The following is a 25,633-nucleotide window of genomic DNA, read 5'->3' as shown; positions in this document are numbered from 1 at the left end:
TGGGCTCTTCCCCACCTGACAGTTTTATCAATGGGATTTTATTTATACTTTTTATGAAGTCTCCCTAGGCTCAACCTCATCTATGTTCATTCTACTAGAGTAGGGCGCTAAAAATTTAAAAACAGAGATTTTTGGTTGAATAATCGACTGCCCATTAATTTAAATAAATATCCATCCCCATACAAGGAAAAGCTCCGTTCAGGTTGGCCCATGGAGTGTCTGGATTTGTGGCTGAAGAAGAGAAGTGGCATATGCATTGCATTAAATGTCCATGTTGGTTTTTATTTGTATTGTTGCCTGTATCTCTTTTATAAAATGCAATATATAAGAAATAAAGGAAGCAATACAAATACAATTAAGAACAATATGGCATTTAGCACAGCATATTACACTTGCTAAAACTATCTGCCAAGACCCTCAGCGATGTTCAGGTGGTCTGTGGGGAAAAGGTTTGGGAACAACTGCACTAAACACCTTCCAGAAGTATTGCAAGACCTCCATATTGGAGTAGACCTTCAGGGCTCAGCTTACACTGGAAAAGGGTGGGAATTTTCTTACTGAAATAGGCGAAAAGTTATTTCTGGCTTTTTGCTGCCTGCTCAGAACCCAAAGGGTTGGGTTTGGTAGTGCAAGAAGCAATATTTGCCCAAATATCTCCTTGTATATGTATCTCTCCCAGGCACAAGGTTGCTTCCATGCAGATTCCTCTGGAACTCGTGGTTTATTCATTATTACAGAAAGTCCCCCCACTGGACTGGGGGCTGCAAGTCTATAACCTGAGGCTGGAGACTGAAGCTGAATGGTAGAACACACTTGAAGACCTTTATGCAAATTTGATTCCATGTGTCTATTAGGTGTCCAGATCTTACGAGTTCTAGTGAAAAAACAAGTGATGTTTGAACAGATGAACAGGGAGCTGCTGGTCCAGACCCTCACCCAGGAAAGGAGATGCAAACTCTAGGGTTCACCTTGTAGTTCCCAGAGACAGAGAGAAATGCACCTTCTGTCATGGCATCTCAAGAACAATAGGTCCCCAGTTCCTTGGTTCCTGCTGGTGTTTCCTGTGCAGGGCAAGTGCTTCCAATAGGATTTACAAGCTTTGGAACCTATGGGAGCAGATGATCTAGGCTTCTGGTTTTCACTGTGCATAGAAAAACTGACACTAGAGGACAAGTGTCTAAAGGGCATTTGTCATGCATGTATAATTACACACACAGAGAACATAATATGTGTCTGGCTATAAATACAAATCAAGCCGTCAGAAATGGAGGAAGCTGCAACAAAGTAACTTAAAGAAACTGAAAGATCTTGGTCGTTTGGGATTTCATCATGCAAGATGAGGCTCCCTTACCTGGAGCAGCTTGAGACTTTTTGGCTCTTGTCACGACTACAGGCTTATCAAGAGCTAAGGATGGTGATCCTCGGAGCTGTAGTTTTTAAAGGGTTCTGAGAGTTGTCGAGGTCCCCTATTTTGCTCCCAGAATTACAATTCTCTGAGTTCTCTGGGTTTGTTAAATCACCCTGGAAACTGTAGCTCTTTGAGGGGAACAGGGGGCTTGGAGATGCCAGGGCTAGAATCTTGGCCTTCTACATGCCAAGCATGTGCTTTGCTATTACCCATATGTTGAGGATTGTGCCCTACACCCTTTGTCAACTAGAGGGGCAAAATTAGGGGCTTGGGGTGGCAGCTGGAACGTGTGGCATTTAGAAAACCTACTTTAGCCCCCCCCCAAAAAAGGCGTTGGAGCCAGCTAGAGTTGTTTGATGCTATTCCTCAACCTGAACATCTTCCGGCCCAGTATTTATTTTATAAGACCTATACACTGTCTTTTTTGTGGGGGGGAGGCAAATCAAAGGCAAAAATAGCAGAGGCTCACATGAACTCTGCACACACAGAGAAACAAGGCTTTGCCTGCCCACCCTCTGAGACTGAGAGCGCCTCACGAGCCTTCCTTTTGGACCTTCACTCTCTATGAGCAGCTCGTAGGCTCAAAGCACAACGCCTGCATTACATGTAATTACATAAAATACATTGGTTCTTAAGTCGCCTTCCCCCGCTTGTGACGCATGCGCATTGCGAAAGGAGCAGACAGCTTGGGTAAGGAAAGCGAGTTGTGTGGAGCTGACGCGCCTGCGCAGCAGGAGCTGGAAGGCCGTTGGCGGCGGTTGGGTTACCTCAGCAGTCAGTCAGTGGGTCGGTTGGTCGGGCCATCGGCCGCGCATGCGCTCTCTCCTCGCCCGCCTCACTCCCCTTTCTCTCTCGTTTCACCTCAGAGGAGGCGCAGAGCCGAGCGGGCGACGCTGCCGCCGCTTTCTCCGGCCGTCCGCCTCTCCTTCGCGATGGGCTCAGAGAAGGACTCGGAGTCGCCGCGCTCTACCTCGATCCACGCGGCTGCCCCGCCGGCCAAATGCCCCAAGAGCGGCTCAGGACAAGCAGGAGGCGGCAGAGGCACCGGCGGCGGAGGAGGTGACGGCAACAGCGGCAGTAACAGCGGCACCAGCCGGGGCCGACGCCGCCTCCTCAGCTTCCAAAGCGTCTTCTCGGCTGCCGCCTCGGCCGCCTCGTCCTCAGCCTCCGGGGCCGGAGTCCGCCGCCGCCGGAAGGCCAAGGCCAAGCCAGAGCCGCCTCAAGCCAAGCCCGCCCCGGTGGTGGAGGCGGTGGCGGCGGCGGCGATCGCCAGCCCCACCGCAGCATCAACCCAGGCCACTCCGCCGCCGCCCTCATCGCCGCCGCCGCCACAGCCTCCTCCTGCTCCTTCGGCGGCGGTTACCGGGGAGGGCGATGCCGCCGCCGCCGCCGCCGCCGCCACCTCGTCTTCGTCGTCGTCTTGTGGTGCGGAGTGCGAGGAGGGCGGCGAGGAGTCCTCCCCGTCGGAGCTGGAGTGCCCGCTGTGCCTGGTGCGGCAGCCGGCGGGCAACGCGCCGCGCCTCCTCTCATGCCCGCACCGCTCGTGCCGCTCGTGCCTCCGCCAGTACCTGCGCATCGAGATCACCGAGTCGCGCGTCAACATCAGCTGCCCCGAGTGCAGCGAGCGCCTCAACCCGGCCGACATCCGCCTCCTCCTGCGCGACTCGCCCCACCTCGTCGCCAAGTATGAGGAGTTCATGCTCCGCCGCTGCCTGGCCGCCGACCCGGACTGCAGGTGGTGCCCGGCCCCGGACTGCGGGTGAGAGAGAGCAAAGGCAGGGGCAGGAGGAAGGACACGCTTAATAATAATAATAATAATAATAATAATAATATAAGTCAAAACAGCAGCTGCTACTTTGGTGGCCGTTATGGGAAGTAAATTGCTTTATCTGCATTAGCCTGCTGTGATCTTTACAACAACCCTGGAAAGGTTGGCCGGTTTGGATCTTGCCCCCCATGTTACAGATAGGGGTGGGTGAGGTCCAGACAGCACCACCTAGCGGGCTCTTGCCAGTGGGGGACATTAAACCTAAGAACAGCATGATTCCAAGCTGCTTAGTGCTGCACCAATTCAGAGCGAAAGCAAGCCAGTACTTCGATTGGGGCCAGCCATGATTGGCAGGGTGTGTACCAGGTTTCAAGGTTCACGGACGGGCATGCACTACTAGGGAGAGAACTCTTTTTAAAGGTCATGTCACTGAGCCCTAGCTGCAGTTTAAAGTTTAAAGGTGCAGGGGAGGTGCCTTTGCATTGACTAAATATTGTCTTTGTAGCCAAGCCAATGTTCTGTACCAGCTGAATACATGGTGCATTAGAGTGAAATGAGCAAAAATGGTATGTCACTCTGCCATCAACAGTTTACAGTTTAAAAGTGGATAGTTTAGAGAGAAAATGGCAAAGTGATGGAAATATAAGAAAAAGGGGTGTGAAGAGCATCCTCTGGCTTTTTTCTGTTGGGGATAAGGGCTTTGGGAATTAAGCCCAGAGGCTTTGTGGGAGAGGTGGTTTTTGCAGATTTTATATTCTTGTTTAGTTCACACACTGCTGCTTCATTTGGGAAATAGTGCATAATTGTGTTTATAGTTCATATCTCACCTGCCATGAACAGTCATAGCAAGCCATTTAGCTTTAGCCCCTTATCTGCAATCAAGTTAACATCATTATTTTATATTTTTTTCCGACTTGTAGGAGTGTTTGAAAAACACTTGAACACTAAGAACATTGTATGCAGTAATAAGTATTGTATTTTTAACAACTGTTCACTTATTTTATTTTATTAAGTTTCTATCCTGCCCTTCCTCTGAAAGGAGCCCAGACTGCTCCATGTTCCTATAGAAATTAAGTGTAGTACGGGGAATGTTGCTTCAACAATGGTGCCTCATCTGACTTTTTCTGTCCAGAGGGAGACAAGTAAGTGCCCTGTGCCCAAACTGCTCACACTGTCTCTTTCAATATCCATGGGGAAATGGTGGCAAACAGCAGAATTTTTTAAGACTAAAGCATTGCTGATCAAGTGCATGCAGTGCACCAGCAGGACTATGTCCAGCAATGAAGTGTCAATTTGAATGCACTTAGCTTCTTCCAGTCATTCGCAGCCCTTATTAAAGGAGTTTCTTCAATCTCATTAAGGCAGCTACTTTTGCTGCCTAATGGTTATAATTTTGCAAAGGAATAGGTGTGAGTGAAAGTGAAAATGAAAACAAAACTTTCATTATCAGGTACTTTGGAAGTGCCAAAGATGTGCTAGAACCTGCGTTAAGTATTTAAAAACCAGCAAATCAGCATATACATTCCTCATAGAATTGTAGTCTAAACCTTTAGAGGACCCAGGGAGCTGCATCTCTTGAGTGAACACTTTCTTTACAGGGCTTGGGTAATACTGAACACGGTCACAGTGTAGGAAGGGAAATAGGATGTATGTATAAGATCAGTTATCTTGGTGCAGACTGAAAACACGTGGAAGACACAAACTTTACAAGATCAGTATATCCTTTAAAGTTTGAGGTGTTTATTAAGGACTGTCTTTCCCTCTGTAAATGGAGGGCAACACATAAGTAATGGAAGGAAGCACATGTATGTGTAAACAAAACTAACTGCATTTACAAGGATTTGTGCCTCTAGAAATTTATTAAAGGGCAGACTATAATGAAACAGTTCACTCTATGCTGTGGCTATCAAATCCTCAAGAGGAATACTTATATGAAATGGAAATGCTATCTCAAACACTTTGTGTTGGCATGTAAAGATAAGCTGGGATCTCTGGGTTATTGTGGTTTAGCATGAACGAGTAGTACCTGCTGCTTGATTGATCCCACATTTCTCCTCCCCAGTACAAGGAGCATAAACAAACCTAAGAAACCATGAGTGGTGGTGGTTAGTAATAAACTGCCCTTCTTCAAAAGACCTTAACAAATCTTAAGCTGTGGTTTATTGTTACCTTATAGACTATGACTTGTTGGTCTCAGTAATAGAGGAGGGGTGGCCCATCAAGAGGGAAGATAATGTGTCAGACAGCTGTGGAAAGTCCCAGTTTATGGTGATCTAGATACTCCCAAATCATTCTGTGGCTTGAATCCTTGGCAAGGACTGGCTGGCACTGCTGATAGTAGTTAATTAACTAGGTCCTGCAGTGAGGTGTGAATTGTACTTTGTGTCATTCCTGTCTACTTAGTTGCAGGTAGACTTTGCTCAGAATCATTTTGTCAGTAAAATTTATTTTCCTGAGAATCTTGTTTAAGTATTAATGAATATTTATTGATGTGGGGTTGATGTTACAGATGAGGAGGAGTGGGTGATCCTTGGAAGTAGGGGCAAGGGGAGTTTGATTTGAAATTTTCTGATCACAAGTGTTGCATGTATTTCAGGTTTGTGGTGGAATTTTTTTTACTGAAAAGTTCCTGTTTCTAAAATGCCAGGGAATTGTGGGTCTTTCCCAGCCCCTCTGTATGCTGAGAAGTTCAGCAGCCTTAAGCTATCCTTTCACAATAGTGGAGGAAACTGTAAACAATGACTTTCAGTAAGAACAGAAACTTGCACATTCTGGTAAGAAAGCATTTTATGTATGGGGATGCAGGTGGTGAAATGTTGAATCATTGTGATTCAACATCCAGTTGGGTAACTGGGAAATGGCCTAGCCTTTGGCAGTTAGTCAGAATGAGATTTGAGTAAGTCTTATTTTACTTTCACTTCTGTTTTCTTTTAAATCAGCCTCCCAATGTTTCTCTTAAGACAGCATGGAAAGTACAAGCAATGATTCTTTAAGTTGTCCTTTAGAACATTCATCTTAAAACATGGGGTAAGGGAAGTTGTAATGTACTGGGCACTGCAGAATATTCTTGGAATTGTTGTAATTGCTTCTGATTCTGTTGATTTCTGTCATGCATATGTTGTTGCTGGGCAGTCCCAAATTATGCTGTACTGCATAATTAGAGGAATTAGAGATCAAAAGAAGGTGGGCAAGCATACCACCCACATGGTAGCTCCACTAAATACTGTTGGGCAGTTTTTCTGCTTTGCTTAATTAGCAAGAATCTGGTTATCACTTAACTGTTTCCTCTATTCAACTGATGCAAAATTTATCAGATTTGATAGGAAACATAAAACAAGCTGATGGAACACCCTGCTCTTGGATAGATGCCGCCAACTTGCTTTATTTGAGATAGTGCTACTTCTGTGGCAGGGTTCTGAAGGTTAGTGTGCTATTTAACACTGAAATGAAATATATCCTATCTGGTTGCCTTGTATTCTAAGCTAATAGTTTGTACATAGAGACCCTGAAGACTACCCAGAAACATTCCGAAAAGCTTCAGCACTGTATCCTTTGTAACAAACTTGAGACACTTGTGGGTTTCGTGATGTTCACTGTTGGAATCTAGATTTTGTTTTGTTAAAAAATACACTGTTCTTAAATTTGCAGAAGTTCATTTAAAAATGAAATATCACCCCTGCCAAAAGTCTGGAAACAGGCAAGAGATAATGAACCAGACCTTTTCCATATTAAAGTGTTATGTTTTACATTTCTCTGTATATAATAACAATGTAAGAATGTAGCCCCCATTTGTAGTGCCTCATCACAATCCTGGATTTGCATGAAATCAGGGTGGGGTAAGGGGCAAAGTTACAGGCAGGTTGCGCAGAAGGTTGCCATGGCATGGTAGCAAAAAAAAGAAGAAGAGAGGCATTATGAGGGGGAAAGTGGTTTTAAACAATGGCAGAAGTTTGAGTAGAGTAGCAGGGGTGACACTGAGTGGGGCAAAGTGGCAGTTTAAAACAGGGTTTGAGTACACTGAGAAGGGAGTTTTGAAAGGCTTTGCTTTAGCTTTGTGCTGTTAGCTTCTGTGTTGTATGCATCTTTGCTTGTTCTCTTTCTTAAAACCGATTTGGTTTAAAACAAGCAAAAATCCTCAATGGTCTTCCATTCTTGCTTTACTCAAACCTCTGCTGTTGTTTAAAATCACAACCACCACCCCCCCAGGGTTACTCCACCACAGCTTTATTCAAACTTTTACCAGTTTAAAACAACCTCTTTTCCTCTTTCAGTATTTTTTCCTTGTTGCTGAATTCAAACTTCTCTCTCTTCCATTCCTCAGAGAAATAAAGGATGCTGAGCCCTCAAATATCCCACAGTAGCTTCACAGAATGTATGTCACTCCTGATACCATGTGTTGTCTTCAACATGAAGTTCAGTGAAGATTCAGTGTAGTAATTTAGAAGAGTTAGTTTGTTAACAATCAAACATCTATATATGTACAACATCCTTTAAAACTGAACAGCCCAACTGACAGTCTTGGTTTTAAGATTCTACTCATTTTTAAAGTTACAGTAATGTATATCATCATGGTGTGTGTCCACAAAGGGGGCTGCAGAATAGGGGAGTTGAGAAAGCATGCAAATGGTGATCTGTGTGCAACGGAGAGTTGAGAAAAGTGAGGACGAGGGTGGAATAAAAAAGGGGGTGATGGTAAAAATAGGAGTGTAAAAGGGGTTGCAAAAAAGAGGTAGTAAGAGGCATGGGAATGGGGTTGAAGACTAAAGCAGAGTCATGAAAGGGTCTGCAGAATAAGAGGGAATAGCTTCATAATTGAGTGGAAGGTGAAAAAGGTGCTTAGTTGCTCTGTGTTGGAAGAGGAAGGTACCTGAGATTACCATGCGGTTGGTTTGTATGTAAGTGTGTTGCACAGAAAGAGGACGAGGCACAGACAAGGGGGTGAAGATGAAATGAGTGCAAAGTGAGTCTATAGAATAGAGAGAACTGGCATCAGAAATGGGGTTTGAGAGGTGAAAATTAAGCTTTGGAATTGCATGGGGTGGGAAGGGGAAGCTCTAGGGCACGGGTCAGCAAATCTTTTCAGCTGCGGGCTGGTCCACTGTCCCTCAGACCTTGGGGGCTGGACTGTATTGGGAGGGGGGAGAGAACAAATTCCTGTGCCCCACAAATAACCCAGAGATGCATTTTAAATAAAAGGACACATTCTACTCATGTAAAAACACGCTGATTCCCTGACCATCTGCAGGCTGGATTTAGAAGGCAATTGGGCTGGATCCAGCCTCCGGGCCTTAGTTTGCCTACCCATGCCCTAACTGTTGCTTTTCCTTCCCCCTTTGCAATTGTTCAATCTTCATAGAATTTTCGGGAGGCAGGGAGAGATGGAGAAAGAGCACAGATCTACCCATGGGTAGGCAAACTAAGGCCTGGGGGCCAGATCCGGCCCAATCGCCTTCTAAATTCAGCCCATGGACAGTCCGGGAATCAGCGTGTTTTTACATGAGTGGAATGTGTAATTTTTATTTAAAATGCATCTCTGGGTAATTTGTGGGGCATAGGAATTCGTTAACACCCCAAGAATAGTCTGGCCCCCCACAAGGTCTGAGGGACAGTGGACCACCCCCCTGCTGAAAAAGTTTGCTGACCCCTGGGCTGTTAGGTGGGTTGGTGAGCAGCACAAGCAGGCAGTGCAGCTGCTAGTGCTAGTAATACCGTTAGAATACAGTATCAAAAAAATTGGTTGCACAAAATCCAGCTGCAGTTTTGCATATCACTTGCTTGAACAGCAGCTATCAATTTTTCACCTATCAGGTGGGGGATTTTATGTGTAAAAAACATTTGGAAGAGACAGTGGGATAGGGCATGTGCTCTGATGAATAGCTGTCACATTTACACAAAAGTCAATTGTACATGGTGCCAAGATAGCATATGTGCTGCCTGAAGTAGTACCTAAGAGCTGTCAGTAATTTGTGTGGGTTCAGAACGATGCATATGATTTCTTTCTCCCTGCTTCTCACATGTTTTGTAGAAAATCTTTGTCACATAGGTTTCATAGTTCAGTTTCTCTGTGAGACTGCAGTAAAAGCATGTTCTGAGAAAAATAGCATGCAAAATCCTCATGGTTTCTGCATCCCACCCATGCTTCAAGCATCTTCATAAATTGGCAAGCTTAGCTATTCTGCCTAGGGAGGTAAACTGCAGACATAACACAAGGGTGTGTTTCCATGGTAATGTTGGTCTTCTAGTGCACAGTTAGATCTGCATACAAATCTGGAACTACCTTTTTCATTGTAGTCAGCTCGTGCTGCTGTCTGACATTCGTTGCTTTGTATTTTTCCCTGAGGTTGAGGGGGAAATTTCAGGGCATTAAAATAAATTCATTGTGTTGGCAGAATTACCAGTAAACGAGTAGAGCAGAGCATGAATAGGGTGGGGCATGTATTTAGCTCTCATTCAGTCAGTGGAAGTGAAAGGTGGTAGGCAGATTGGTACTTGAGGTCAAGGTAGAAGCAGAATTCTATATCTATTTTTATTGACTTGTATTGTATTATATATTATATTTATTATATTATACTATACTATGTTATATTTGTATACATACAGCTTTTTATTTATAAATTTGTGCACCTCAAAGCAGTTGAAAATATGCAAATAAATAAAATAAATAAATACAATTAACAGTTAAAATACTAGATAGTCATATCTTTTCAGCAGCTAGAACCCAAAAATATCTTAAAATTGGCTGTTGGAAAATGTCATGATAAACAGAATGGTTTTTAACTATCACCACTGCTCTCCTGATCTCCACGGGGAGCTTATTCCACAAAATGGGTGCCACAATAGTTGTCCCTTCAGCCAACTAAGCAGTGCAGTCAGAAGTGCCCCACCCAAATAACACAGTGTCATTGATGGACTATAAAGAAAAGGGAGTCTTGAATATACTGTAATCTGTTCCCAAGCTGTTTAGGGCTTCAGAGGTCAAAAACAACACTTAAAACTTTGTTCAGCAGCTAATGAACTGCCATTGCAGATCCCTCTTTATTAATGTTACATGTGTGCAGTAGGAAGCTTCAGCAACCTAGGTGCAGTTTCTAGACCAACCTCAAGGTTAGCCCACATAGAATGTGTTACAGTAACCCAATTGTAAGGTTACCAGCATGTTGATCACAGTAGCTTTGTATCCCTGTAATCATACTTAGCAGACCTGCCGGGCATTTCCTGCCACTGAGGTCACTTGGATTAAAGAGTACCCCCAAACTGTGCACTTGTCCTTCCAAAAGGAGTCCAACCCCATCTAGAACTGGCAGATTTCCCTATTTCCAGACTCAAAAACACCCACCCACAATGTACTTCATTAAGGATTCTGCCATGAGTCCTGTGGAGGTCTTGTGGAGCGGTTGGTCCAATCCAGATGAAAAATAAGAACTTGGGGAGTTGAAGTTTGGCAATATAGAGAAGGGTCCCAGTGGGTTGTGGAAGATGAAATTGGGATCCCACGGAATTGAATCATAGAATCATAGAGTTGTAAGGGACCCTGAGGGTCATCTAGTCCAACCCCCTGTAATGCAGGAATCTCAACTAAAGGAGGGGGCAGTGACTGCACAGCTGGATTCAGGGGAGGGATCGAGTGGGTTGACAGAGATATGTTGTTGTTCTGTGATAACAGCTGCCTCTAGTCAGACCTGCTATTGTGGAACCACCTCTGATGTTGCCTCCTGTTAGTGATGAGCTGCTGCCTTTTGGGGAGGCAACAGACTAGGTTGGATGCAGAGCCAACTCACTTCCGTCTTCAAGGGCATGGAGGTACTGGCACCTGCATGAACAAACCACAGTTCCAACCCACTCAGGGGAATGCTAATTTGCTTTCTCACTCCAAAGACTCCAGCTCCGTACCACACACTAAAAGCAACCCCCTCCTCAACAGGTTGATGGGGCATGCTGTTTGTTAGTTCAATGTGTTCACTTGTGCCTAGCCATGCATCTAAACCTTTCTTGTACGTTCTATACCCTGTAACCAGTGCCTTGCTTATATAAAAATCTGCTTTACACTTTAAAAACTTTGGCAGAAACAAGAGGCTAGCAGCAAGTGCCAGGATAGATTCAAATTCAGTTTCTGAAGGTCATGCATGACACTCACGACTCAAATGTAGTAGAGAAATAGAACTTTCCTCCAAACTTCAAATGACCACTCCTATGGCTATGTTTAGATGTTAAATAGCATTGGCAATAGAATAGTACCCTGCAGTACCCATAGCATAACTGCAAGGAAGCTGTGGAACCAACCCCATAGATAGGACCAGAACCACTGCAATATCGTGCCCTCAACTTGTATCTTACAAAGCTGATCAGGAGGATACTATGACCTGAAGCCAGTCTGGAATGGCTCAAGATAATCAGTATCCTCCAATAAGCCTGTGTTAGGACTTCCACCATTCTTGATTTGGCTAAAAAGGGAGAACCTGTGTTCAGGAGGTAGTTAATCATAAACCTTGGTTTGCAGGTAGGGCTTATTGAGGAGTGGTCACACAACCACATCTTTAAGGTTGTCTGGCACTACCCCATTGCATAATGACACATTCACCAATCCCTGGACTTTCCTTGCCAGCCCATTCCTGCTAGCTTGAATTAGCCTTGACGGGCAAGGAGATGGTAGGACAAACTGTTACAAATATCTTTTCTACATCCTCAGTCCTCTTTAGCTGAAACTGATCCTACAGGACTAAACCAGATGATGAGTTGGAAACCTCACCAATATCCTTTCTAACTTTGGTGTTCAGATCACTGTGGAGATGAATGCTTTTACCTTTACTTGGTGCCTAGCAAAATTATTACAGCAGGCCTCAGAGGGTCCCAGCCTACTTTTTGCTGGAGCAGGTATAAGTAAAGCACATGCCACTTTGAAAAGATCTGCTGGACAGCTACTTGAGGACACAATGGTGGCAGCCAGTTAAGCCTTTGGTGCCTTCACCACCACACAATAGGCACAATTATGTTCAGTCACTCTCACATCACATCTTAGGCCAAATGTGCTTTACCTATCATCTTTTCTATGTCATTGTCAGAAATTTTGCAGAGAACCACAGTGTTACTCAGGCTCCACAGTGTCAGACAGAGGGCTTGAGGGCAATTTTGTTGATAGCCTGCTTCATCTCACCGTTCCACATCAAGACAGGAAACATCCCCAGAGCATTCAAGAATCAGTTGGATTCCATAAGTCTTCAATGGCAGACCATTCTGATAGACCCTTTATGCTTGCAGGGAGGGATTTTTGTCATGACACCAAATCTCACAAAACAACATCAAGGCTTGCGTTACATGAAATACATTTGACAAACACACAAGACGTAACCGGCTGTGCATTCACATAAACAATACTCCTATATATTCTTATCTCAATATCAAATGTTTATCTTGCACATAAACAGCACACAAAGTGCAATAATATAGATGGAAGTCCCAATAAATCAGTTCATTCATAAAGACCAAATGTCTTCTAGTTTCTGTGCCACATATGTTCATAAAGTCCAAATTGGAACCTACTACAGTTCCACAGTGTTGACAAGGATTTCCGGAAGAATGCCTTGTTTCACTCTCATGGGCTTCATCAGTGGTACATGTTCATATGTAGTATATCAAAGTCATGGAACTCGTCCTCCTGGGCTTCATCCGTTGTACATATTCTAAGTAATATAAATGTATAATATATAATATAATATAAATAATATAAATAAGTAATATATAATGTCGTAATTCAACATATTTTAACAAATTAAAATTATATAAACAATTGTGCTATAGAAGTACATACCATATATGAAGTATCAAGATAATAGAACTTCTAACATAGTGGTTTCTGCAGTGAACAACAACTGTTACAATGTAAGATTATATAGACAGGCGCAGCATTGATTTTAGTTACAGGTGACAGAAATCTGCAGCTGTGAGCTTTTCTTCTTAAAGTTACCCCTTTAAAACAATAAATGTAAAACAAACTTTATCCATAAACAGGTGTTATATATACAAGCATTAGTAATGACTTATAGAAAGCAACTATAATCAATTTCAGTATTCAAACCTGAGGGATGCAAAGAATCAAGTAGAAAAATAAATCTAGTTTCTTTCTGCATAAGAAATGACACCAAATCTCATCAAGAAATGATCTTAACAGCAGCGCTATAACAATACCTTCACATCTCCAGACAATCTCTCTCACACCCTGTGGCAAAGACTGAAATCAAAGTTATATCCCATCTTGTATGTCAGGCCGTGCAAAAATATGCTGAGACAGCTTCATGGATGCAGTGGAGGCTGGTCCAGTAGAGGCAGATTAGGCATGAACTTTGTATTCTCCAGAACAGTCCTGGGGTTCACTAACACCACAGTCAAGGACACCTCCTTCAGCTGGGTCAGAGAAGCTGTTTGTTTAGCAGCAGGGTGGGTAGAACATCTGATAGCAACCCCAATCTATCTGGCCCAACAACAGGTGCAGGCCATCTAAGCCTGCTCCAATGGGGAGAAGTTCTCTGGTGAATGCAGTGATAGCTTATGAACCACAGTGACTCTCCTCCTGCCCAGACCCACTAAAACCAAATGGTTATATGAAGACTGAGACTGCTCAGTAGGTGCTGAAAACTGATGGAGTGAGGGGAGATACCCAGAAAACAGGGTGGGTGTAGGCATGTGAATTGGAATGCAGTGTATTGGAAAAGGGCCTGGCTTGCTGGCTGGAACCTTAAATAAAAGCACTTCAGTGTTTTGTTGCAGGTCCCACTTGTAGATTCTGTTCTCAATGTAGTTTTGGCTGTGGAAATGCGGGTAGTTAAGAGGCAAAACATGAATGGATTAAAGGAGTCTTGAGAATTAATTATTGGCTTCTGTACCTTCAAGACTGAAAGGTTTGTCATTAACACTATGTCATTGAACTTGATGTTATCAGCTGTCCTCTTGCTCTCCTTGTGAAAGATGATTCTTGTAGGACAGCAGTTGTCTTCCTGATAATGATGGGGTGGAATGGCTAGAGGGGGCTTAATTCCCCAGTGGGGACTCAGTTTAGAAGAGCTGGGATAGTCAAAGCCTCTTTCCCCACCTGCTAGGAGATTATCAAACTGACAAAAAGGAAGTATAGATTCCCCAGCAGCTGCATACAAATTGTACAGCGCAGGGCCTCCCCTCAGAAGCAGCCCTGTCCTCCAAGTAAGAACTATGGCTTTCTGGAATCACATCCTCTAAAACATAAATGTTACATTTAGAATAACTTGTGCAAGTTAAGTACATTGCAAAAAAACCCTAGACATGTTTTATTCTGGTTGCATGTTCTGCAGAATTTGATTGAGCTGGGGAAGTTGAAATTACCTGAATTTTGACAGTGCAGAATAAAGGGAAGCATGCTCTGTAGTCATGCATATTTCTGTATCTCCTGATGAAACATAATTGTTTTTATTGAGGACTTGCATGAATTGAGGGTAATCCATTTGATAACAGGTGGTGCTAGTTAATATATTTAAATCTGCCTCTCTGCTGGTACTGGGCATTTTTGTATACTAGAAATATAGAGCAGTCCTACAGACATACATGGACCTCCTTTTCTGTCTTTTGAATCTGCATATTGGCATGTAGGTATATGATGGTCACCTTTTCTAACTGTGCTACACTTGGGTAAAATGGTTTCTCCAGCTCCCACAGGTTGTGAATCATGTGGACTATTCCAGATTTCTCAAGCTGCAAGATCTGAGAAATAGTCATGCAACCTGAATTATTTGGGAATTAAAAGCCAGAAGAGTAACAAGGGTGATATTTCTGATCCTTACAAAATATGCAGACTACAGTGTTAGACAACCTCCTTGTGTCATTTTTGTGTGTGTGGTGGGTAGCTTCTGTGACAAAGAATTGTTTTTTACCTCTCTTCTGACTTCTTTTTTGTGCTCAGGTAGAAATTGTTTGCCAATTGGTGCTTCTGTTTCCAAAGCACTAACTATAAGCCCATTAAGAGAGATGGGGAGAAAACTAACTTTATTATGACAGGCTTCCCATGGTTAGAGCTCTTAGAATGTTACACAAGCAAGTCAGTAAATGTCTTGTTCTCACCAAGGAAGAGAACTATATGTTAGATTGTAGATGTTAACTACAGTACATCGAATAAAGTACCTTAATTTTTGCTGAGATATAGGTAGTAAATCTGAGAAAGCTAGGCTAATTGTGGCTGAGTAGATTTCTACAGAGACAGTTGTCTTTGTGGCTTTACTTCACATAGTCCAGTTTTGTCAATACAAGTCCCAAACAAAACACTGTCCTCCCATTTCCTTTTTTGCTTAGTTATGCTGTTATTGCCTATGGATGTGCAAGCTGCCCCAAACTGACATGTGAGAGAGAAGGCTGCCAGACTGAATTTTGCTATCACTGCAAGCAGATATGGCACCCAAACCAAACTTGCGACATGGCCCGCCAACAAAGAGCACAAACTCTGCGGGTACGGACAAAGCACACCTCAGGCCTCAGTTATGGACAAGAATCTGGACCAGGTACGTACCAGTGAGCTACTTGCCAGTTATTGCAGTTGTGTGTGAAGATCTTGGAAAGAGATTGACTTGATTAAATGTGACTTTTACCTTTGTATGGTAGCTAAATTTCAGCAATGTAAAAGGCAAAGGTTTATACACATACACATACACTCCTCTATCTAGGCAAGCAGGAAGCATCATCACAGTTCAAGGACACATTCTGGACAGGCAAAACTACTTGAGGAGAATAAGGGATGTGGCCTGAGAAGAATCTCAAGGTTGGATAGAGAGGCCTTGAGGGATGCTTTTAGCACCGAGGTCTAAGATTCCACACCTCTGTTTTAAAGTACCCACTTGCTTCAAGTGAGTTATAAAACTTTTACCTCAGACATAACATAACTATTGAACATAACTAGTTCAAATCAAATGTCATTCTTCAAATTGCATGCTGGCAACAGCAGTGTGTTTTGGTGGAGTTGGGAACATAGAAAGCTGCTTTCTGCTAGGTCAAACTGTTTCTCCATCTAGCCCAGTGTTGTTCAATCTGACTGGCAGTGGCTCTCCAAGGTCTCAGGCAGAAGTCTTTCCCCATCACTTGATATAACTAGAGATGCCGGGGACTGAATTTGGGACCTCCTGAATTTAAAGGACTTGCAGTAATAATGAGCTATGATCCTATGCAGCCTTGTTAAAAATATCAGGGATGAATTACTTGTCAGGCCCAGGATACTCTTACCCTTTTAAACTAAGAATGAGTTTCTCAGGCAATAACCTTACCAAGTGACTTTCAGACATTCATTCTCAGTCCGCCCCCCTGTCTATATGACAGGATTGTGGTAAGGATAAAATGGGGGTGGAAGGGAGGAGCATATTCTCTCTTGAACTCCTTGAAGGAAAGGTGAGATTTAAATTTGGTAAATAAGTGAGTCAGGCCATGGTCCTAAGCACAGTCAATTGAATTAGAAACAATGAGGTTTTTGAATCTTGACCTGCCATGTGATTTAAACACTTTTTTTCATTCAAAGGAGGATGGGCTGGAAGAGTAAGACTGTGGTGGTTCTTTCACCTTCTTTCTTACAATGGAAGATCTCAAAGATTTTCAATTCCTTCTTGGGATTTATTTAGGCGCACAAAATTTGACTGGGTTCTCCTTTTCAATTCCATAGCAGATGACATCAAGCCATGTCCACGTTGCAGTGCCTACATCATCAAGATGAATGATGGCAGCTGTAATCACATGACTTGTGCTGTATGTGGCTGTGAATTCTGCTGGCTTTGTATGAAGGAAATCTCTGATTTGCATTACCTCAGGTAAGTTGGAGGGTAAAATGCCCTCAAGCTGCTCTACCTTGCTAGAGCTATGTTGCTGTGGTCCAAAACCTTTACTACTCAAAAGATACTGTGCTGTGGGAGTATCAAAACACATAAAATATTGATTTGTGTTCTCATACTTAGAAATGTAGACTGATGGACTTAAAATTGATTGGAGATGGCGTTAGAACCCTTCCCAATTTCATGGGCAGCAGCACTTGCTTCTCTAAAAGCGTTCTGTCATTTTTGCTCCTTGGCATTATGTTAAAACACACCTGAATGCTTCAGGCCAGCAAACTGCTAAAATATTTGGCTTTTATAGAGGTGGGCACACTTGCTGATGATAAATTAAGCAAGGGCATTTGATTAGCAGTTCCTGTCTGCTATTTAGCCTCTTAATTCCTGTGGAAGCAGTAAGGGTGCACTTAGTTTTTCACACATGATTTCTCCATCTTGGCTTTATTTCTGTTAAACAAATCATGACATGGTGTAATATGTCATGTATTGTTGTTTATCTGAGGTTGTTTTTACCTAATTTTAAGACCTGTTAAGGAACAAATGATTGCTATTATGTCCTGATATGTAAAGCCACAGAATTCAAAGGAGGTGCACTTTCTTTTACCCATGACTATACATGGATCAGCTGCAGGGGTGGGGGGCTGTGTACTGTGTACATACATGTGTGTGCGTATTATGTGTCTGTGAGAAAGTGTGCCCTCCCTCCCCCCCCCACTGCTGGCATCTGGCCCTTGGAGGGTTGGCAGCGAGGGAATGCATGCCTCAGAGCAGCATTCGAAACTCCCATTGTTCTAGGCACGTTTTGCGACAGGGAATTTCATTAGCGAGAGCAGTTTCTGAGCCTAAGATTTCAGATTAAAATTGCACAGTGGAAGGAAAGGAGGACTTTTTTCTGCCTCCTCATTTCCAGCCACTCTCTGAAGACTGGAAAAGAAACCCTCTTAAGAATATTAGAGGGGTGGGCAGGGGAAGAATGGCTTTGTTTTTTGCAGTCTTCAGATGAGGACTAGACCATGTGAAAAATGAACATAAGACTTTTAGCTGCAGTTCATTCATTTTCATTTTTGTATTCTTGTTATTAAAAAAGCGCACCTAGATATTCTGTTGTTGTGTGCATAACCTAGATTTAAGGTGCCATTTAGCTCCTAGCTTTCATATCTCAGTTTCTAACGCTGCCGCAGAGTCGAAACAGTTCCCCATCTGTGCTGTAGACACACCTTTAGCTACTTGGACAGGAAGAGGAGGGGAGAGGTTTGGTAGAACCTTTGTGGGCAGGTGTCTGCCTTCCCCCCATTTTTGATTCTTGTTCCTCTGAAGATCAAATATAAAATCTCTTGCAGCCCTTCTGGTTGCACATTCTGGGGCAAGAAGCCATGGAGTCGTAAAAAGAAGATTCTCTGGCAGCTCGGAACATTGATTGGTGCCCCAGTGGGTATTTCCCTCATTGCTGGCATTGCCATTCCAGCCATGGTCATTGGAATCCCGGTTTATGTTGGGAGAAAGGTAAGAATAATAACTGTATACGCTGAATTAAATCCAACTACAAGGCTGATGGTTTTTTTTGCAGGGGGGAGGGGAGGTGCAGAAGTGGTGGTGGTTCCCCTGATAGTTAAGAGGGACCATACAGTATATTACACCATACCTTTGAATATCAATCATTGGTAATGACAGTGGAGGAGGGCTTTTGTACACATAGCTGTTTGTGGACTTCCCATTGGCATCTGGTTGGCTACTGAGAAACAAGATGCTGGACTAGAAGGGCCTATAGATAGATCCAGGAGGCTACTCTTAGGTTGGAGGTGGAGAGATCTCAGTGATAATTGAAGTTTGCATTGTGGGACCTGGGGTGGGTAATCTTTCCTTAGACCACGTGTGTGGCCAGCCCAACTGCATATTGCCTGCGGCTTTGCATGCCTAGTAAGTTTCATTGAAGTTGCTGCTGATTTTGTGGCATTGATTCTTGTTGATGGTCCCTGCTCTGATTTCTGCCAGCCTGTCCAGTTATGGACAGAGTGAGACTTCCACCTCTAGAGAGTCCTTCAGCCTCTCTTCTTTTTTTCTGGAGAATCCATCTCTGCTATAAACTATTAAGAGCGCAATAGGTAACATCTTCCTAGAATGCCATTCTTCTTTTGTGTTGCATTGCCTGTTTTTATCCTTGATTCTTCTTATATCAGATTCATAGCAGGTATGAGGGGAAAAAAACCTCTAAGCACAAGAGGAACCTGGCCATCACTGGTGGAGTAACCTTATCTGTGATTGCATCGCCTGTCATTGCTGCTGTCAGTGTAGGTAAGTAGATGAGTTCTGTGTTAGAAAGCACAGTCTGACAGTGGCGTTAAGAATTTCCAAACCCCAACACTCCTTAGATGGGTTATAATTTAATTACATGGAACACATATATTTCAGTTCAGGATGCAATGCAGTGCCTTTGCAGAGCATCTGCAGAACTTGGGGTGGGTGGTGGTGGTCAGTGTTCATGCTTTGCGGAGTGGTGGTGAATTCCTTTCTGCTCAATAATCTTCTGGCATTGTGGAAGTGGTACAGCCAAGGACTTCCTTTGAGAGAGCTCAGAAAAACAAAACTATCTTTCTCCTCGTTGTCCCTATATAGTTATGGAGTTTTCTATCACTTATATTAATGTTGCCATGTACCACCTCTGTTTTCTATAGCAGGGGCAGTCAACATGGTGCCCTCCAGCTTTTGTAGTACCACAGCATCTTTTACAATAAGCCATACTGAATGAGGTTGAACATTGTTACTCCCTTCTTTGCTTGAAATAATAACTCAATAAAAAGTTGTGTGTCTTTCCTTGAAAATGAGCCTTGGTCAATACCTTCCCTAACATTACTTAAATAGGCAACTGTGTCCAAGCAACAGAGCATGCTTTCAAAAAGAAGCAGCTCTGCTTCCTTTATCCATGCCCAGTAGATTTATATGGTTTCTTTTGCTGATACCCTTGATATGGTTTCCATTCATAGATCTAGAGGATGTTTGCTTTGACATTAATATCCACTGCAACTCTATAGATCTCTTGTTGTGATTCACAATACCTGCTACTGGTATTATCTGCTATCTCTACAGCGCTAAGAGTCTTTTCACTGTGCCCAGAACAACAAGTACAGATGCTTCCATTTCTAATCTGACATAGGCTGAGAAGAATATCAGAACTCTTCACCATACTTTACAGTCCCTTGATCTCACAGTTTAGTAGATACATCCCAACCAAATAACCTCCAAGGAAGTAAACTTGATATTTTTGAATGAACAGAACCCTTCCACTTGGAGGTCTTCTTATGCAAAATGGATAGACTTTTGTATATTTACTACTTCTTAAAGTTTAGACCCTGTGTCATATTTAATGTTTGATATTTTACCTCTGGACCCATGTTCCTCCACCTCAGTCCTGCCATAGATCAGCATTTTCTCACTCTTTAACAATTACGTTTTTAAAAGAATTTTATTTATCCCTGTTCTCTTGCTAAGCTTTGCCTTTCACGAGGACAAGGTGATTTGTCAACCAGACCTCACCTTTCATTGAAATCTATTTCCTGTTTTTACCTTAGTCGAGATATAAAGTCATTCATCTCCCTGCCTCCCCCACCCACAATGACAGGAAGTTTGCTTTGCACACACTGGGTGTCAGTTTCATAATTGTCTTCTATCTTCATAGAATCAAGGATTTTTGCTAGAATAAAATGTTTGTTGTGACTTAGTGCAAAGGCAAACTGGTTTCAAAGCTCTCTTGTTTGGTTGTTTCAACTTTCATGCTTTGCTAGTTGGTCAAACAGCCTATAATCACAAATCTCAATTGAGAAATGGCTACTTTCTCAGTATATCCTGGGTGTCTCTGTTATACTACAAAGCTCCCACTATGCTCACTTAATCCTTGATGTGAAAGTTTGTGCTGGTACTGCAGTTGAAAGAGACATTCTCCTGAGGTTTTCAATCACTCAGTTATGGAATAGCACACAAACTGCAAGAAAGAAAGGCAAGCTACTTACATGTTACTGCTGTTCTTCTAGTAGCCATCTGTGTAATCTATGCAAACTACTCTTCTCTCCGGTTGATAGTGTTCTTAGTCTCTGACTAAGCACTTTCATGGTGGTAAGAAGATAACTGAGCGAGATGTCACTCATCCTGTCCTTGAAGAATGTGCAGAGAGGACATGTACCTGTATTTGTAGGATTCTGGTTTCCTACTAACTTTTATTCTTTTTTTCCAGGTATTGGAGTCCCTATTATGTTGGCATATGTCTATGGAGTCGTGCCAATTTCTTTGTGTCGTGGTGGCGGTTGTGGAGTTAGCACAGCCAATGGGAAAGGAGTCAAAATCGAGTTTGATGAAGATGATGGGCCAATTACAGGTAAAGAAGTAACTGTGTTTTTAATCTTATTGGGGAAAAACAACTAGGACTGTGCTTAACAGCTGTATCCAGGGGCAAGTGGAAGGGTTAGATAATTGATGGGGTGAACTTGTAAGGTCAGTTTGATTTTCTTTCTCTTTCTTGCTAACATTACAAACACATTACTTTGTACATATTCTTCACTTGCTGCTCCAAACTGATAGGGACGAAAATATTTAAAACTACTAGATTCATTCAGCTTCATTGTTTTGCTTCCAGGTATGCTAGTTTACATAGAACTTAATTGGCTAATGTAGGAATGCTGCTGTCTAGTCACCTTTTGTGTTATGTTCCTTCTTATATTTTTCATGGTCTCTAGTGGCGGATGCTTGGAGGGCTCTGAAGAATCCCAGCATTGGGGAAAGCAGCATTGAAGGCCTTACCAGTGTACTGAGCACCAGTGGGAGCCCTACTGATGGGCTCAGTGTCATGCAGGGCAACTACAGTGAGACAGCCAGCTTTGCTGCGCTCTCAGGGGGCACCCTGAGCGGTGGAGTCCTCTTGGGAGGGAAAGGAAAGTACAGCAGGTAATTAAAAGTTCATTTAGGCTACAGCACCTGTGTGTGATATCATGGGTTTGAGACTCAGTCATAAGTAAACCTAGTTTGCTTGTATTGCACAACCCCAAGCTAGGTGTTCCCATGCAAGAATGTCCCCTGTTCTTACTTCATGGTTCTTTTAGATTAGAAATAAAAATGAATTGGGTTAAGTCTTTTCTGTCCTTTCGTCATGCATTGTCTTGCATGCTTTAACATCCCATAGGCACAATGACAAGAAAGCTTGCCTCCTGAATCGTAAGGTTATAAGGTCTGTTCCTCTGATTCAGTGTCTGAAATAGGCAGCTGTGTAATCAAATCTCTATCCAGCACCAAATATACAGCCGAGAATTTGACTGTAGAATGTATGGGAACGTGCTACACAGGAACTGTTAGTCATGACCACAGACATGACCTAATCCTGTTCTAGAGAAAAACAGGCAAAGCAAAATTCAGCAAAATAAGTTGTTGCTTAAAACTGAATCACTTTATGCTTAATTCTTGTGAATTAAATAACTCCTTTGTGTAGTCAAACATCAAGTGAGGTGGGAGAGCTACATTAGTATAAAGAACCTAATAAATGCCTGTCCCTTGCCCAGGCTGGAAGTGCAGGCTGATGTCCAGAAAGAGATTTTCCCGAAGGACTCGGTCAGCCTTGGAGCCATCAGTGACAATGCCAGCACGCGAGCTATGGCAGGCTCCATCATTAGTTCTTACAACCCCCAAGACAGGTATGTTAATGCAGTTAGTTTGTGTTTGTAATGGGGTCAGTGGTCTCTGAAGAAAGCCCATCATTTTTGTTCTGATCTTGTCAACAGATGTTGGCCGGAGGTCACCATAACTTGTTTTCTATGGAAAACTTCATTTAGTGAGAAGAGCCTTTTCTTGTATGGCAGATTTGGATGGAAAGTTGGATGAATGTGACTTGGTGTGGACTTTGTTGACTATCATTCTCTGCAGATCATTCAGAAGTATTTAGCTACAGGGGCTGATTAATGTGTAGTGAAAAATTAACCGGAAGCTAAGACATAAGAATACACATACTGGATACTTCATTATTCTGCGACTAACTTAAAGAGTAAATTTTCAGATACAGTGGACCCTCAGGATATGTACTTAATTCGTTCCGGGGGTCCGTACGTACCCCGAAAAGTCTGTAACATGAGGCGCCGCTTCTGCACACACACACGGCGCGATAGAGCGCTTCTGTGCATGCGCACACGGCGAAACCTGGAAGTATACATTTTCATGTTTGCCATGTTTGCAACCCAAACGTTACGTTACCCAAAGGTAATGTAACCCGAGGGTCCACTGTACCTCTCTTGCCACTTTGTTTCAGCTAACATATTTCTATGTGCTCTCAGTGTACTTCAACTGTTGCCTGCTCTTATAGGCTTGCAGCACCTAGTGGGAAGCAACAACTTTTGCATAAAGTTATGTGGAATGTTTTCAGGATTCTTTAGTTTTGTGTGTAACCTAGAATCAGGGAAGGCTGCTGAAACTCAAGATGGCAGTTCAAATCACTTGCAGGAGTTAGCCATCTCATTATTTTGAATTGGGTGTACCCCTGTTGCAGGCTGCAAGAGTGAGGTTCAGAGCAGGACTAGATGAGCCTTTGGCTTGATCCAGCAGGGTTTCTTCTTATGGTTGCACTTTGTCAGTGTTTAAAAAACATCCGTCTGTCTATGTGTCTAAGTGTGTGTTTTTGTGCACACATATGGACCCACATTGGAGCAGTGACTTAATGTTGTTGATGCTAACATTTTGGGTTTTTTCTAGCCACAGGCTCAGGTAGCGCACACACATCAGGGATACATAGCAATATGTTGTGGGGCCTTGTTCATGTATTATACTGTTTATTTTGTAGTAGGTTTTTTAAAAAACTATATTAGAAATGTCAGCTTGCCAGAACTTCAGAATTGCAATAAATAGTTCTGAAATAAAAGTTGTATCCTAGAACTCACATGGGCTCCTCCTTCCACAGAGAGTGTAATAATATGGAGATCCAGGTGGACATAGAGACCAAGCCGAGCCATTACCAGCTTGTTAGTGGGAGCAGCACAGAGGATTCTCTCCATGTTCACACTCAGATGGCAGAGAATGAGGAGGAGGAAGCAGAAGAAGAGCAGGAGCAGATGTGCAACCACCAAAGCTGTGAGCAAAAAGACTGCATTGCTAGCAAAACCTGGGACATCACTCTAGCACAGCCTGAAAGCATCCGAAGTGACTTGGAGAGCTCAGACAGTCAGTCGGACGATGTGCCTGACATTACCTCTGATGAATGTGATTCCCCCTATCCCCAGACTGCTGCCTGCCTGCATCCCCCAAACGCCAGAGGTGCTGAGAGCCCAAGTGCCCATATTGGCCAGTGTGCCCAAGCAGAAGGGCACAGGCCAGAGGAGAGAGTCTCTACGTTGGAGTGCATTGAGGCCCGAGTATGAGGCCGCTCTCTCCTGAGAAGAAGCACACTGATTGTTACTGCCTCTACTATGGTGAGGGCCACCCAGGAGTGGGGGTGATTATGTCATTGTTGGCTTTTGTTTCTGATTCCCCAGACTGCTGCCCTAACCTGACTCTGGGGAAATGGCATTTCTTACACGATAATAAACCCTTGATCTCTCTCTTTTTTTTAATTTATTGGTTCAAGCGCTTGGTGATGCTCTGTGAGTTGTGTAAGAGTGTACATAAAAGTGTGCGTGTACATCGTATGTCTGCCAAACATACGCCTAAAGAACGCCTTTAATAAAGATTCCTGTTGCCATTCATAGTGGATCCTGTCCTCCCTTTTCATAGGACTAGTAAGTTCTTCTGAATTTTCCTTGTTGCGCTCCTGCCTTGGTAAAGCTTGTTCCTTGCCCTAAAATATAAGTGATGTACCTCTAACTCAGTCTGATTAGTGCTGTTGTGTAGAAGCCTGGGTGTGGCACACATACTTCCAACAAGAGTAAGGTGAAAGTTTGAATTTGCTGCCCTCCAGAGGCTGCTTAGGTCCCTGCAGTTGCAAGTTTGCTTTGCATCATGACAGAGCACTCAGTGATACTGTGGTGTTCAATGCTCTGAGACTATTGAAGTGATAAGGACACTTGACAACAATACACTTCATTTAGGAGGCATAGCCTGAAGGAAATGAGTCCAGAGGAAAGCTTGATGCAGCTTGCAACTGGAGTGTGGCAAGTGACTGGAGGGCTGAAGTGGAACAGATGTATGTCATGTAGCAATAGCCCCACTGGGTACTCCCACATTGTATAACAGGAATGCGTGTAAAAGGCTGCGAAAGATAGCAGAAGCATAAAGGTGAAGGAGGCTCTTTGGGAAATGTGAGTGAGTGAGTGAGTGAGTGAGTGAGTTAGTTAGTTAGTTAGTTAGTTAGTTAGTTAGTTAGTTATGACTCTCACATCCTGTTAGTCCTTGTATAAGCAGCTTTGCTTTTCTGTGCGCACATGCACATCCACCCACACACCCTTAACCCTTCATGCAGAGGTGTTTAGAGTGAAAGCCTCTCAGAGGGCAAAGTGGAGATCCAAATATGTAGGAATACCGTGTGGTACAATTCCCTCAAGCCTTTGGGGGTTTGTTTTGCGTATTTGAAAGCTCCCCAGTGTCAAACATTTCCTGCATGTAGAAAGTGGAAACTTTCTCCTGATAACACTAGCTTTCATGTTTGGGATGTTATATGTATTAAAAATGTGACAA

At 43.2% G+C, this 25,633-nt stretch overlaps 1 protein-coding gene and 1 long non-coding RNA gene across 3 annotated transcripts in view; both read left to right on the top strand.

The window, feature by feature from the left end:
* LOC310767883 overlaps nt 1–25,633 on the top strand; it is a 936,392-nt gene that overhangs the window by 64,762 nt on the left and 845,997 nt on the right. The gene's annotated exons all lie outside the window — the stretch shown is intronic.
* RNF19B (ring finger protein 19B) lies at nt 2,053–24,705 on the top strand. 2 transcript variants are annotated; one of them, XM_083625177.1, is made up of 9 exons: nt 2,053–3,167; nt 15,486–15,691; nt 16,840–16,981; nt 18,340–18,502; nt 19,177–19,291; nt 21,225–21,365; nt 21,724–21,931; nt 22,540–22,671; nt 23,925–24,705. In XM_083625177.1, the coding sequence occupies exons 1-9, from the start codon at nt 2,068–2,070 to the stop codon at nt 24,379–24,381; spliced, it is 2,664 nt and encodes an 887-aa protein (XP_083481303.1). In that variant the 5' UTR covers nt 2,053–2,067; the 3' UTR covers nt 24,382–24,705. The 2 variants fall into 2 exon arrangements, with proteins under 2 accessions (XP_083481303.1, XP_083481302.1); XM_083625176.1 differs by having other exon boundaries at nt 16,837–16,981.

This window comes from Podarcis filfolensis (assembly GCF_964270895.1).
Source record: "Podarcis filfolensis genome assembly, chromosome: 8".
Lineage (NCBI taxonomy): Eukaryota > Metazoa > Chordata > Lepidosauria > Squamata > Lacertidae > Podarcis > Podarcis filfolensis.
The sequence above is the reverse complement of the archived record's forward strand: the minus strand, read 5'-3'. Positions and strand labels throughout refer to the sequence as shown.

Excerpts from the sequence above, each read along its gene's own strand:
- RNF19B (XM_083625176.1), top strand. The coding sequence starts at position 2,068 with ATGCGCATTGCGAAAGGAGCAGACAGCTTGGGTAAGGAAAGCGAGTTG. Across the intron at positions 18,503-19,176 it reads CGGTTTATGTTGGGAGAAAG|ATTCATAGCAGGTATGAGGG; the intron begins GTAAGAATAATA and ends TTCTTATATCAG. Across the intron at positions 21,366-21,723 it reads AGATGATGGGCCAATTACAG|TGGCGGATGCTTGGAGGGCT; the intron begins GTAAAGAAGTAA and ends CATGGTCTCTAG.